The sequence below is a fragment of the Centroberyx gerrardi genome, chromosome 2, assembly GCF_048128805.1.
Source record: "Centroberyx gerrardi isolate f3 chromosome 2, fCenGer3.hap1.cur.20231027, whole genome shotgun sequence".
Classification (NCBI taxonomy): Eukaryota; Metazoa; Chordata; class Actinopteri; order Beryciformes; family Berycidae; genus Centroberyx; species Centroberyx gerrardi.
Genome location: NC_135998.1, coordinates 26,240,156 through 26,256,131, shown reverse-complemented (window position 1 = coordinate 26,256,131; position 15,976 = coordinate 26,240,156). Strand labels below are relative to the sequence as shown.

Sequence of the window (15,976 nt, the reverse complement as noted above, 5' to 3'; positions counted from 1 at the left end):
AATTTAGACTTTGTATTTCATCCTTTTTTTAGACAAAAATGTTGCTTGAGTAGTTGACTACTGAAAAAGTAAAATCATTCCAATATAATGAAACTATTATCAAAACATAGTGTCAAATGTCGTTAAACTACTAATTAAACTGCATAGCTGAACTCCTCCCCATCATTGTGTACAATCCCAGTAGGCAGCAGCACTCTGAGGTCAGAGGTCAACTTGTGTTCAAGTCATTAGGGGTTCGTAAGCTGGGCAACTACTATGCTTATTATATGCAATATGAGTTATTGTCAGCTTATCGCCACATGGAGCCCAACCTTTAAGATCTACAAGGATTCGCCCTCCGCTCAGTATGAATGGAAACAAAAAGTAGGCAAAACTCAGAGGCAAAGGAAAATGAGGCAGAAATGAAAACTGCTGGCATGAATTTCTGCTGTTGCACTCCTCAGATTGTAAGATTTGTCATGTTTCTAATCTGGAAGTCATCAAGTGTTGTGTTTAGTTTTTCTAGTGGAGGAAGGGAGCCACAGGGTTGTGCCAGAGGCTTCACTGTGGTCCACATGAAGGGAGGTACATCTAGGCAGTGACTCATCATGGTGTGATCACACACACACACACACACACACACACACACACACACACATAAAAGGTACTGCACAAGCAATGGTAGCTGAGAGAAGTTAGAAATGCTATGGTGAGAGGTTTTGTAGTTGGGGAAAGAGGATAAATGAATGATGGAGATGTAAGAGTTATGTAGTTATTTTAAAATTTGGTTCTTACTGAGGCATCTAAAGCAGCTTAACACACACACACACACACACACAGTTCAGTTCTGCATCAGTGGAAAAACTGATCACCCGCTGACTGGAAAACGTACCCACCCCCACCTCAAGGGCCAAACCAAGGTCTCAACACCAAGCTCCCTCCTCCACTTGCTATACCTTCCTCTCTCCTCCCCCTCCTCTTCCCCACTGGGAGGCTTTCACTGGATATGAACTGACACCAGGCAGCGCTCTCGTTTTCTTTCTCTTTATTGATTTGGCAGAAACAAATTGGGATAGATAGGACACTATCTATGACTCAACAGACCCCAGTTCTCTGGCTAGAGTCTCAAGAACAAGGACCCTCCCTGAAACCAGACACGAATAATAATAATAATAACAATACTTCATATGTGTGTCCTCGTCATTCGGCCCATGTCTTTGTGCACAGATTACAGGATGTCTGCTGAATGAGGACCAGACAGAGACCTTTTAAGGGTCAGCTTTAAGTTTAGGGTAGGATGAAGCTGAATTCATTTCAGTATTTTGCAAAATGGAGGAAAACAGTCTCACACATAAAAAAAAAAAACACACCACAGAGCTCTCTTTGCTGTCATGCAGTCCATGTGAATCATCACTGGTGAGGCGTTTTTCCATCAATACATTTCAAAGGTCTACAAACACATTAGTCATTCAAATGACAGTACATTCTGTAAGCTTTAAAAGGACATCCACTCTGAGCTAAGGCCATTTCTGTGAGTAGTTTATCTTGACTGAGTAGTGGTTCCCTTGTAGAGTTATTACTCACACCTGGCACACAGGTAGAAAACTCGATCCAGGTTTGCTGGTCGCGGTCTGGTGAAAAAAACACCAGTGTTTTAAGGCAAGAGTGACATCATCAGCCCGGCCTGGATGAAGCTGACCATCATTCTCCGATCATTGCTATGTACAGTATATATACACACACTTATTTACAAAACATGTGGTGACAGACGAACCCACATGATTAACATGAATACAATAACACAGACACAGCACCTCTAGTGGCAGAAAGACAAAGTACACACACACTGAGAAAAAGCTTGGCACTTGTAGATTTCTCCCACATCAACACAATACATCGTCAAAGCGAGTCAGTCTTAGTGGTAAACAATGCAGGGGCCTCCATTTGACGGGCTGGCCCCCAAGGGGAAAAGGCAGGAGGGCAGGTGATGATCCTTCTCAGCCCCCCTCTTCTCCTTCTTCTCTTTTCCGCGCTGGACAAAAGTGACGGAGCCTCAGAGGAGGCAGATCAGGCTCTTGCCCTCCTCGATCTCCTCCTGGACCTTGTCGCTGGAGGTGGCGATCTCAGCCTGCGCCGAGAAGATCGCGCAGATGAAGGTGAGCACCGTGCCGCCCATGGCGGTGTAGAAGGCCCAGCCCATGGAGCACAGGCCGGCCCGGTACGGAGCCGCATCGGGTCCGCAGTACAGCTGCACCTTGTCTGAACCCCAGCCAGCAGGGTACAGCATCAGCCCCAGGATCAGAAACAGACCTGCAAGCAGACAAACAGGGGGAGAGGGAAAGTAAGTATTATTACTTTATTAAAATACTATTTATAGAGCCTGACTGTATATATAGACTGTATAAAAATCCACTACATTTGAGTGTAATTCTACTACCTCAAGAGAACTATGAGGGAAATCATTATTGATGACTGTGGCAAACTGTCTTTGTGAACACCACCATTCTTTGGTGCAAAAACATTTCCTCTCAAAGTACCGCACTGGCATGCTAAGCATCCCATTCGGACAAAAAAATGTGACACTGGGCAGAAATAATTTCCTGGCCATCGTTTGGAACGTGACCGAAGATAATCATAACAAGACCTCCGGTATGGTAACTCCCCAGGCAGGAAGAGAGACCCAAACCTGAATCTTAACAAACAAGCCCTGGCAGACCTCAGGTCAGTGCACGACAGAGCATGCAGAACAACAGGAAAAGGTAGCCAGAGGGGTTTCCCCTAGTCGCCGACTGACCCGCCAGCGTCCTGTGTCTCTGCTGAAGGACGGGGTCGCTTCCTCTGTAACCCACTTCCAGTGCCATGCTGACTGGACTTCAACACCTCCACACTATTCACTTGATTTGATATGATGGCATTCTATAAAACGTACATCATTATTTATGAGCAGGAGAAAACATTCTCAGCCCATGAACTAAGTCTGATGTTACGAGGTATGAAATCATTTCCAGGCTCATGTTCATCAGCGCACAACTTGATTACCTTCTATCCACTCCCACTGTTCGCAAAGCCTTTCACTCCACACCTGGATGATCTTTCTGGTGGAGCTGCAAAGAGCTGCGGAGCCAAATCCACTTGTTTGCCGGCCCCGGACTAAAATCAGGTCCAGCATTACCTCCCTCTCACTCTCCTCCCATCCTCCCCTCTGCTCTGCACTTTCTCCCACAGGAGTGGATCACTCAGCTGGCCAGAAGGCCTGCAGCTGATTTCAGGAGGAAACATTTATAATAATATAATTATAGATAATAAATAAAATGTAGAGGAGAGAGAGAGATAGAGAGAGAGAGAGAGAGAGAGAGAGAGAAAGAGAGACAGAGAAAGCCTCCCTGATTTTTACCAGACTAGCTCTCCCTCCTTCCTTCCCTCCCACCCTCCCTCCTTCCCACCCTTCCTTCAACAAGCAAGTCCTGCTCATTTGCTTCATAAGGAGATGAAAAAAACAAGTCTGGTGCTGAAACTATCTCTCCCCTCTCATTCTCTCTTAATCTCGCTCTCTCTCTCTCTCTTCCTTTCTCCTCCCTTTCTCTCCCTCTTAAAGCACCCAATATCGTATTAAACAAGGAAATGAAAACTAGGTCATAAATTCTTTCCACATGTTGCTGCATTGCCCTGACGTCCAGACCAGCTCCAGTGATGGATTGAAGGTATGGTTTTAATTCAGTGCCCCGCCCCTTCTAAGACCACCCCCCCCCTCTCTCTCTCTCTCTCCCACACACACACACACACACTTTCCCAGAGCCCTCAACACAAATCCCCCCTACACACTGGACCTTCTAACCTAATTTCCCACTGCACTCCACCCTTCCAGCCTCACTATTCCCTATGCACTGGCTCTTGTCTCCGTAACCTCCAATCTGTCAATTCTCCACTTGGATAGGTACGGTATCCCTCTACCTTCTGTTGCCCCACATGAGTCCCTCCCTGCCCTAAACGCTCCTAACCTCCTCCACCCCCCCCCCACCCCCCCATATCCTCCACCCCCTAGCATCGCACAGCAGGTCTACAGTCTGCTCTGAGAAACCTGGGCGCCCCTCTCCTCTCTCAGCTCCAGGAAAAGGAGTGGACTGGGTCAGACTCTGGGATCCACATGAGGAGAGAACAGAGGGGGAAAAGACAGCAAGAGGGCAACAGGAAATACTGGCAAGGATGAAGAGATTATGGCAAAGATGTGCATGGGAACGAGTAAAGGATCGTTTTTTCTCTCTGTTATGAAGGTTGAGTCCCACTATACCTCCACCTTCAACTCCTCCTCTTTCATTTCTTTCCTTAGTGTGAGTGGAGAATGGCCTCAGCTAGAGCATCTTAAACGAGCTATGGGCAGCATTTTTTAAAAATAAATATATTATTGTCAAATTAACTGTGATACCTTGGTGCAATTACCATAAACAAATGAGACCCGGTCAAGATGATTGGTAGCCTCTATCTCAAGCCAGTGGTATTGTTAGTGATAGTTTAATCTCTGCTCTAAAACAGTTTACCAGCAGGCTATGGTAGTGTTTGATTTATCAAACCTGGCTGACAGCCTGTGATCCATTACATGGGACAGAGAAATGTGTAGTTTAGTAGTCTGTCCTCTCACGTCAGTAATGGTGGAACAGGTAGCCGTTCTACAGGCCAAAGGGATTGACGCTGCATAATGATGGTTAAAATCCAGAGGATGACGTGAAAATAATGAGTGGGGAATGTTCCTGTCTCTGGGACTAGTTGCCAGTAGGACAATACACAGGTGAGCACCAGTGCCAGGCTCCGCCCTAGTTTGAAACATGACGACAGCCCACAGCGCCCTTTTCTAACCAACTCTGCTTGAATTCCTCCAGACCTCTGTTAGTTGGAGACGGAGGTGCGGCTACGTGAGATTAGTGATTGTGTTTCTCAAAATCAAAAACCACGTTTCCCATAAACCCCTTTGCTTCCTGTTGCAAAGAGGATGATGGTACTTCGGTCAAAGGTTTTCTCTTTGGCTTCACTGAAGTGGATAAGCATGTTGGAAGTGATTTTTCCATCGGCCTTTCATTCCTTACACCATCTGCAAGCTTTAGCTCTGTTTGCTCTGGAAGAACAGCGCCCCCTTCCTGTTATGTACCATAAAACAATCTCTCTTGTGCCATAAAGCAATCCAGCAGATTTCACAGCAGATGTGAAATCCAAGCCTGTGGCACACAATGTAAAATGCAGTGTAGAGGCCGATAGAGACTGGCAATCGTCTTGGCAATGGTTTCGTTTGTTTACGTTAACAGTATGTCTCAAAATGAATTAGTGCTCAAAATGCTATATATAGCACCTTTAAGGTGATATGTAAATGCTGCAGTTTAAAAGGAGCATAGGCTTCTTCAACACTGCATAGTCATGGTCAGTGCCAAGGTCATTTTGTATTTCACTCTTTCTTTGAAACAGCCACACACCCCCATTGTAAACACAGATAGTCAGAGAAAGCTATTGGACACGGAGTTCTTATCAGTCACATCCAGCAGTTCTGCTTTCCATATTTGCGTAACAACAGAAATCTCATGTCAGAACCAGCGTCACACAGCAACACTGTTGGTATTCTGGTATCATGCTGTTTTGCTTCCTTCAGTTCCTGCCCGGGGCTTAGTCAAATGGTCAATGGTCAAACCTGTGACAAGGTCCGTGACTCACAGCTGACTGAGGTAGACCATGCTGCGCTGCCAGAGGGGAGAGTTTATAGTGGGTAGTAAAAGCATATGACGCCGAACACAGAAGAACTGGAGACAGTTTTACTGCCAAGTTTGTTTGCTGGCCTGTCTCTAATCCCTTTCGGCTAGGTTGAGACGTGAGCGACGACGAGTGGCAAAGCCATTCCAGTAAACGTGCATGGAATTCACTTACAGGTACTGTAATGGGTGTACAAGGCCTCCAGATGTGTTCCTGCAGTCTCGCGGGACACAGAGTTTCCCCAGACAGTGACCCTGATCAGCAGACTCTTTGTGGTCTGTTTAATCATTCGATTATGTAAGGTGGAATGAATGGGTTTACCTTCAGCACTGAAAGAGCACAGAGCTGCTTAAAGCCACCTGGGCTAAAACCGATTGTCGAACCTCAGTCTGTAACGGGAGAGACGGGACACTGTGGCCATCAGCCAGTCATAATGGGATGACAGTATAGAGCAAAATGTACAAGTGACATCAGTGTATGTGAAGATTAGGTTAATGGGGTTAGAGGCCACTCCAGTGAATGACGTGACCATCTCTGGCAACGGCATCACAATCTTCCCATCTGAGGTCAATCATTTCCCCAAACATCTGCCGTCTGGCTCCAGTTTTCTCATTACTGGAGGGTCGGCACACATTGTGGAAATAATGATTGGTAGAAAGTCAACGTGGTGGTGGTGGGGGTGGGGTGGGGTGGGGGCTAGGGGGGTGCCGGTATCAGTGAGAGTGATATCATTCACAGCCCTAATGGAAAGACGGCAGTCGTTCCACCACTTGCGCAGAGAAGTCAAAGACACTGACAGAGGAAAGAAATGCCGGGGGAAAAGCACAAACTCAAAAACACAGACTGGACAGAAACATCAACACTGACACACTGTTAGATGTCAGACAGGCAGCATATGCTGGGCCTTATCTCTTCCTGTGGTCAAAATGAGTAAAGGGTCACTGGCCTTTAAGTCGAGGCTGGGAGGCATGAAGGAAACACTCCCGCCTCCTCTGCTATCTGAGGCTCCTCTCGCCCCCTTTCCTCTTCCTCTTCCACATCCTCATCCTTTCTACCATGTGGAGACTCATAGACACATTTCCCCACTTCCCTAATCACCTTAGTCATGTGTCCCAGACTCCCAGTGCTTTGTATAGAAAATCAATAGAGTTTCAGGTGATGTAACACGCCCTCTGGCAGAACTGATCATTTCACCGCTGATAAGTCTGATGGATTTTGTGTTTAGATAATGTCAGCTTGTTAGCCAACAAATCATAGTATCTGGTAGGCAAACCATCACTGTCTTGTTAACACATCTGATTTGCACACTAGCTAACATATCTAGTGGAAGCTAGCGTTATATGTTATCATTAACATTGCTGGTTTCTTTGCTTAATTAGCCTGCTGACTAGTTAGCTAGCTAAAAAAGCCAAAAACCAACTGTTTCAACTGAGCTGACTCTTCTCAAGCTACAGCTCGTAGTGCTTTGCAGTAGAGACTAGGGGCTCTAGTATGGTGACAGCGCATGGTGGGGCTTTGCGCTGGCGAAGTGGCATTCATGTCGGGTGCACAAAGTTTTTTTTCTTGCCTGTGCCCGTTTGATATTTTGATGACTCGCTGTGAACTTGACTGTGCCCGATTGGGAGGAGAGGTGCAGTAGGGGCTGTGTCGGTTACGATCAAGCAGCGCAGTGCAATTTTGGTGCCAAGGATTACCGGGATTTGCGCTTGCACTGCCTGCCTTCTCAGAACAGGTCAATAGCGCAATGCACAGTCGTGGTCTGTGCTATTTTTGTGGCTTTACCAAGCCATGCATACATGAACACATCCTATTCCTGCCCTTTTTGTGGATATGTTGGCCAATTTGATATAAATCCCTCAAGCAGGAAAAAATAAGATATTCATTTTAACTATATACACATGTGGCAGTGGCTGAATGATTGTCATCCAACATAGAACTGTCATTTTGCACCATGACTTTGATTGGTCATGACTGACGCTAGTCCCTACCACACCTACAGATAATGTATTCTTCCTAATCCCACCCCTAATCCATTGCAAGGCAGTGTGCATGGAATCTTTCTGTTCTATTTAGTCCTGTCTTTATCCCTTTTCACCTGCCAAGAAGATTTTCAAGGTGTGCAGATAGCTTGACTACTATCATCAATTTAGACAAAATAATTACGTATCATGATAACTCGATATCATTACTTCATCACAATATGATTCTATTGAAAGACGATAAACAATAATATAGAAAATGTAGAAGAGATGTAGGCATGAAAATCTATTCAGAGTCCTAAACAAATGGGCATACAGCTCATCTGAATAATTGTAATGAGTTGGGGCCATGTTGTCATTTGACATTACAGTGCTGTTAAATGTCACATTCACATTAAGATACTTCAAGCTCATTTGGTAAAGACAGCCTTCCACTTGTCCTTCATCCTTCAGTTAAGCAGTGCTGTCCCAGGTCAGCTGGCCCGCACAGCCCTGGGTTAGAGTTGCCATGTCCTTCACCACACACCCACCTTTGCTGTTTGGGCCAGGACCAAATAAACAACTGCGGGGGAGGACAACCATAATCAACAGAGAGCTGAAAACTATGTAAAAAAAAAGAAAAGATTCTGCGAGTATGATCTCATGGCCTACTCCCTTCCATAATTCACCACAGCCGGTCAAAGTGGCCCAAGATTTGGCTTCAGACACATAACCATAGACACAGGCAGACAGAGAGATACACCCCCCACACACACACAAACACACACGCACGCACGACCAGTTTTATGGCAGATCAACTGTCAGGAAGGCTCCAGCTGACATGAAAGAAAATAAATATTTGGGTCGCAGTTGCCTAGAGTGACAGCCTTGGGGGTGGAGACATGTTACCATATGTCTTCAAAACCTCTGACCGCTTGGGTAAAAGTTCAAGCTCAAGTCTGCATGAGAGTCAAACACACAATTGAAGCTGTGGGAGTTGCGGCGCTCATAATGAATGTGTGTGGCCAGCAATGTTTAATTTCTCAGCAATGCATAACTTCTCATTTACCTTGATGGATGCTGGATGGAATGAATGGAAACAATAAGGTTTAGATGAATTGTGTAAGCTGCCAGATTCCTGTCCTCTTTGCCTCTAGCTCACAAACTTCTCCTTTTACACACTACCAGTGACATGCAACAAACTAAAATGTGTGTGTGTGTGCTTCTGTGTTCCTAAATGTATCTCTGCCTCTCACCTGCGATACCCTGCAGCAGTCCACACACGTTGAAGATGCTCTTCTTCATGATGCTTTGGAAGCACATGGTGAAGACTGAGATGAAAGCCACAGCACACAGCAGCAGGATCCCCGCCGCCAGGAAGATCGACGTGGCCTGCCAGAACCCGCTGGCAATCTCCCCAAAGTGTACCGCATACGGTCCGCACAGTATTCCTCGCCGCAGGTGGGGCAGTTTTATACAGCGGCCATAGATGCCCAGGGTGGGCCGGTAGGCCTCTCCGGCCGTGGTAGCCCCATGGGGGCCGAAGACGGCGTCGGGCGTGCGGGGGAAGCCCACCAGCCAGTCGGTGCTCATGAAGGCGATGAGCTCTCCGAACGCAGCCACAATACTCAGCAGAGTCCACAGCATGGAGCGGCAGGTGACGATGACATGGCACATACTGACGGCGTCTGGATCGTCCCTCTATTCAGATCGAAGGTCGATGAAATCACGTTGAGGATTTGAATTTCCGATGCCGTTCGGAGGTCTAAAGGTGGATTGTGGCTCAGGGGTCCTCAGGAGAGAGAGAGCTGAGGCTGCGATCCTTCTCCAGTGGAGGTGTGAGAGCAAGTGAAGGATCCACAACAGCCGGAGGAGGGAGGAGTAGGTGAGGCTGCTTTACAAGAAAGGTTCAAGTCAATGATTCACAGTCCGCTGCTTCCTTCTCTCTCTCTCTCTCTCTCTTTGCCTTTCTCTTTCCCTCTCACCTCTTATCTTCTGCTGGTGTCGCTCTGGCACAGCTGTCGTTCCTCTTCCTTGGCCGGTCTCTGGGACTCTCTCAGCTCCGTCCAGTGCCGTTTCAACTCACCCTCTTTCTTCCGCTCCGTCTTAATTTCTTCTGACTCTTGTGTCTGGCCTGGCCTCTACATCGTATTGAAGGAGTGTTCCCTGAGCCAGCCCGCTGGCGTCACATCAAACACACCTAGAGATAAAAGAGAGAAAGAGGAGACAGAGGGACAGAACAAGAAGGTGAGCGAGTGTCTTGATTGCATGTATAAATGCTGATCTAAGCTGATCAGCATTTTTTTGGTTATCGTTAGTCACATGATTTCTTCATCTTATCATACCATTTCTTCAAAGTGAGCAACTGCAACTCTGAGTTACGTCAAGACTCCCAATCTCCCCCTCATATTTAGAGAAGCCAAGACTGGAGAATAAGGAAAGTGTGGAGGAGGAGCAGAAAGAGGAGGAAGGGAGGACTCCTGGTTTAGATCTTTAGGAGAGGGTCTAATGAGTTGTGTTGGGATGTGTTCGTTTGAAGTGGGCCTCTTCTCTTCTGAGTGTGTTTATGTCCGAGGATTTGCTCTCAGGCCACTCACTCTGTTCTGTTCTCCCTGTGGAATCATATGATTGACAGGTCCGCACCATCTCCCCTGTGTGTGTGTGTGTGTGTGTGTGTGTGTGTAATTAGCGCTCCTGTAGAGTAAAATGTCCATGCATTTATTCAACTGAAAACAGATAACAAAACTGAGAGTCCAATTTACTGAACTGGGGGAACATTTTAATCTAAACTTCATGAGGGTCAAGATTAGTAAAGTGTGTGTGTGTGTGTGGTGTGTGTGTGTGTGTGTGTGTGTGTGTGTGTGTGTGTGTGTGGCTCCATGCAGTGAGTGGTGTGCTGTGGAGAGGAGGTGGAGGGGGGAGGGCTGAATCCCAGAGGGACGGGGAAACAGGGGGGATGAGAAACGGATGCAGACAGAGGGAAAAACAAGCCTGAGGCCTCTCATCAAACACCCCACGCAACTGACCTGGGGTCAGCTAACAGTAGATAACAGAACGGCTGTCCGGCTGTCACACACCACTGATAACCTCAGTGACATCGACCCCACAGCACAGCCGAGTCAGTGACACTGCAGCGAGGAACCGGCAGATAACCTCACTGACATCAGTTCACAACAAAGTCCGCTCTGTCACACTGCAGGATCACAACTGACCTTATGGAAACAAGCTCACCATACAGCATTTCATACATATAAATATCTGTTTTGCTACTCTCTATCGCCGATTGCCATGACACAATAGTGATACAACCTCTATCCAGTTCATGTAAGCTTTTACATTTGCTGTTCTAAACAGTCGGTGTCTGGTAGCTCTTTCCTGGGAAAAATCCTCTGGCACACAGTAAGTGATGCAATTTACATTTCCAGTTTGTTTGGAATAAACAGAAGAAGAACTGGGTAGTTAGCATGAGCAGTGATAGCCACCATGGCTGAACAGACAAAGAAAAGAGCGCCAACTACAGAAACTCAAACTGCATCAACAGAAAACCCAAGCTCCGCCCACACTGTTTGATTGACAGGTGATCTCTGGGAATTGCAGTGCAGAAACACCACATCAATGGCCGCTTAGCACCAAAGATGGAGACAAACAATCCTAAATTAACTATGGGATTGACAGGTAATCTTACTCAATATCACAGCCTCATACAGCTAATGTAGTTACAGGTATGCTACAGACACAGAAATCACTAGTTATATGCATATTTCAGACACCAATGATACATTTATTAGTGTCGGGTTTAACGTCAGGCTTCAACTGGCAAAAGTACTTACTACTAGAGAGGAAAAACATCAGCAAAATCCCCACAACTTTTTCTGTCACTGCACAAATATTTGATTGAGGCTACTACCACTCCCAAGCTCTGTGGTAAATTAAAATATCACCTCTTATTAGTTTCTTTGTGATCCTTGACCCTTGGGATGTTCCTTAACATCCCCCCAAGATTCATTAATAAAGGATTTACTGGCTTTGCAGTATGTCAAGCTACACCCAGTATTAGTACCACAAAAGATAGTGCTTTCAGGAAATACATGGCTCTGTTTGACTGCAGTTCAGAAGTTTATCTATGAGAGACGGTAACAGTTTTGGGGAGGACAGACGTTATAACACATAAGTTAAGAGGCAGGAGAACATTAGAGTATGCTTTATAGGCGAGTGTGCTCATGTTATAAACACAGCTCTGGGCCAGGGATGACAGTTGTTTCCTTTCCTTGAGTCTTTTTTCGACCCTGGTTTCCTCGCCCCCTCCTGGGAGTCTGTTAGTCATTCCCCGACCAGTCCTTGGCGAGGGAGCGGAGGGAGCCGGGGGAGCCGGGGGCCGGTGTTGACACGTGTGCCGCCCACACTGCAAGCTTTCCATCACTAGGGCCCTAGTCTGCTCTTACAGTGAGGGCTGGGGATGGGGCTGTCCCACTGAGGTCACATCCCAGCAAGGGACTGAATGTGTGTGTGTGTGTGTGTGTGTGTAAGCCCTTCGCAGTGAATGAGTGAGTAAGAGCATTACACAAACTTTGATCCTTGTCATCCTGTTGCGATATCAACAACAGTTCTCTTTTCTTTCTTCCCCTTCTCCTCTTCCAGCGGAGAAAATTACCCAGATCTGCGGTCTCCTGCAGGGTGGTGTGTGTGTGTGTGTGTGTGTGTGTGTGTGGTGAGTGTGTGTGTGTGTGTGACAGAGATATAGTACTGTATGTTTGGACTGTGCAAAATGGATGAGATCATAAGGGCAGGCACAGACAGCCGCCTCTGTGGATTTGGACCAAAATTAATTTTATGAATCACAAATGTCCTCATTGCCTCAGCATGAACAGATGCAGGAACAGATGCAGACACACACACACACACACACACATTCACTGACAGAACTTTTCAAGAAACTCTTTCAACCCTCATACAAAGACCGCCGACCACCTGATGAGGAGCCCAATCCCAAAGGCCCTTTGACGAGGCTGTTGTTTGACAATGCCTTGTTAGGATTTAAGAGGAACGGTTCATGGGCATAAAACAAGGGCAGTCAGAAGAGTTAGGGTCAAACATTTGCTGGCCAGTTGCAAAGACTAATTCCTCATTGACAGGAATACTGTTGGAAAACACTTTGGAGCTGAAACAATTTGAACCAGCTGGGGAGATTCGGAGTTGAGTAAGCCGCTTTGAAGACCTGGACACTTGACCTCTGACCTGTACTGGCAGGGGGGCTTGATTGCAATGTGTTTGTGTGTGTGCGTGTGCGTGTGTGTGTGTGTGTGTCACATGCGGGCTGGTTACACCTACCTATGGGTCTCACTTTGTCAGAGAGGTGGGAAGAAGCATGGCTGAATGGGGGCAGCAGATCAAGGACAAGTCTGGACGGTAATCTACATCTATTTGTATTTGTCATAGTCTCCTGTCTGTGTACAATGGAGTTCTGTTCACCGTTCCCAGACCAGACCAGACCAGACATTTGAGTGGTTATCATGGAAAGAAGTTTCCGAAGACTGAGTGGAGCAGGGTCGCCTATAAATATGTGCAAGACTCTGGGTGGATTTATGATGTCCATTATCCTTTCTCAGAAACCAGGGGGAAGACCAAGGATTACTTAAGGCTAAGATTACACACACACACACACAGTGGAGTTTACTCTCCCCACCCCCCATGCACCCACCCACCCACAAACACACATATAAGACTCCCTACCACCTGCACAAGCACCCCAAAGTGTGAGTCAGTAACCCAGGGCTTAAAGACAGTGACATCTCGAACTATAATAAAAACTGAATGGAGCATCTCCATAGTTAGACCCCCCCCCCCCCCCGTACTCACTGGCCTGGGTGGACTTCGCAGAAAGGATCAATGTTTTTTGTTGAGAGGTTTAAGGTCAGGACTAACCAATGATCAATGGTCTGTTATATTCCCGAGGCCCCAAAGATGCCCGAGTCATAGAGTCAACACCATCAAACACGCCATTGACACACATGCAAACACCAAAAAAAAAACACAACCCCTGTTTAAAGTGTCCACCCAGCCTTTCTCTTATCAAAGCAACAAAACAGCAGGAAGCGCCTTTCCACGCTGCCACTGACAGGAAACAATCTACATATCTATGGAAATGCCGCGGCCGGAGCGAGCGTCACCGTGGAGAGCGGCCGGTGAGAGCCGGGGCAGTGGGCGAAGGCTGGGGGAGCAGCTGTGAGGTCAATATCTGGCCGGTCCACGCGCTGCGGGAATGTCAGGAGAGAGCGCTAAACACATCAGGTAAAGATTACTGTGTAACTTCTACCACCTAATGTGGAGCCCAACAACAAAACTCACAGAAAGTTGAAGGTTTTTGGGGATCCCGACATTTCCAACCCATGCTTCTCTTTGCCTTCTGAAAAAAGCAGCACTGAATAGCAATACTGAATAGTCTATTACATCTTCAATAACAACAAAAATAACAATCTCATAGCATTCAAAAGCAGATTAAAGAATAACAAAACAAAGGGAGTGCTCATTGTAATCTGTGTGGATGTGTCTGAATGAGGAGAAGCCCCTCCAGCCTTTGGATGTAAATACAGGAGAGGAGTGGACAAGTCCAGTCACACTGTCAGAATAGGACCATGGGACTGTCTAGTCTAATAAGATAAGACACATGGAGAAACTCTACAACTGTCTTATAATTGTCATCAGGTCAGTAGAAATCAATAATGCTTAGTAAATGAATTAATGTAAATAAAGCCAAGTATAACAAAACCAGAGAAATAGTATATGTTCTTATTATGGGCATGCAGCTGGTATTACAGTCTTTTTTTCTCTCCCAGTGTCGGCATTAGAGTACAGTATTGTTATTGGCCTTGTCATCAGTTAAGGAAAACTGTAGACCCTTACAGTAATAATAACAGCAGCCAATAACAAAAGGACTCCATACTCAGCCTTTCCACAGCAAGGGGAGCCAATCTTTCCTGACACTACTGTGCAACCGCTGAGCATCATGGAGCACTGTACTGGTCCAGCAAAGGTCGTGATTCATGAGAGGAACATAATATTTACATCCCATTACATCAGTCATCTGTCCTGCTGAACCTTAGATAGGAAACCAGCTGCCGATTCGTATGAGTAAGTAACCGAGTTGCACTAGAAGTGTTCGCTCAGTGACTCACCGAAGCAGGCAGGTGGGAAATTAATGCAGAACCTTTCCCGCATGTTTTCTCATTTGTGTGAAAATAGGAAGAAAATAGTCCAACCTGTCTCCATTGGTCTGCGGTTAGTCCAGCTCTCTTGGAGATGTGGCTTATTTGCTCTGACTCTCCCCCTCTGCTCATACACTTAATGCCTCATGCAGACTCTGGCTCGTAGCCCCTCCCCCGAGCCCTCCTCCCGGACTGCAAGTCTACTCTGATTGGTTAGGCTGACACTGAGGCCACACTTCTTGAGAGGGTCCACATGGCGGCCATATTTCAGTGCTGAATCTGGGTTAAAATAACAAGAGCTGGAACTGCAGAGGGTCTCTCTCTCTCTCTCTCTCTCTCTGTGTGTGTCTACCGGTCTATTTCTCCCTCTCTGCCTCTCTCTCTCTCTCTCTTTCCATTTGTCGGTCATGTCTCTCACTCCCTTTCTCGGTTTCGCACTCAATTTCTCTCACCCTCTCACTCCCTTTTCGCTGCTCTCTCTATGCCCCTTCATTCAGCCAAGGCCCCCCATCTTAATATTAGCTTAAATGAGGATCGCATTTTCACTCAAAACACTCAAAACTCACCACAGAGTCACATACACATACATGGGGCTGGGTCTGGTGGCTGCCACTAATAACCAATATATGGACCACAACACACACAGACCATGTTACATTCCCATTTGAGCCTCAGTCAACATCAGACAGCTGACTGACTGACTGGCGGATTAGATAGCTGCCTAGATGCCTACTTAACTGACTGATAGAGTAGATGGTTTACAGTCTAATAGATTAGCTTTATGGCTGATGGGAGCAAAGTATCCCGGGGTTGCTTATACAGCAGCATTCAGCGAGCGCTGTAGTCAGCTACAGCAGCAGTCTGACTTTGTGTTCGCTCTCACAGGGGAGACAAATGAGTTCCATATGAAGACGGGGGAAAGAAGCCGACTCAAACAGGAAGAGAAGCTGATAGGCCAGACACATGAACCCAGCGTGGAGAAGGCTGAGGAAGACGCCTTTCTTATCGGCTTGAATGTAAGTCTATGAACAGTTCAAAATAGTTCCTATGACACAGCTGCTCTTATCCCAGGCCTAATAAAAGTTCTCCTTTCACCCAGTTCCAATA

The 15,976-nt window shown here is 46.5% G+C and overlaps 1 protein-coding gene across 2 annotated transcripts in view; it reads right to left on the bottom strand.

Moving 5' to 3' along the window:
* Window positions 1–1,024: 1,024 nt before the first annotated feature.
* The window catches only part of lhfpl2a (LHFPL tetraspan subfamily member 2a), a 32,728-nt gene continuing 17,776 nt past the window's right edge, over window positions 1,025–15,976 (bottom strand). Inside the window, exons 1-3 of one of the 2 annotated variants that reach the window (XM_071901761.2) lie at window positions 14,924–14,992; window positions 8,924–9,867; window positions 1,025–2,289 (exon numbers count right to left, since the gene is read on the bottom strand). In XM_071901761.2, the coding sequence (XP_071757862.1) occupies window positions 2,033–2,289; window positions 8,924–9,344 (678 nt within the window). In that variant the 5' untranslated portion in view covers window positions 9,345–9,867; window positions 14,924–14,992 and the 3' untranslated portion in view covers window positions 1,025–2,032. Of the gene's footprint in view, window positions 2,290–8,923; window positions 9,868–14,923; window positions 14,993–15,976 lie in introns of those variants that run through there. The other variant, XM_071901760.2, reaches the window with a different exon arrangement.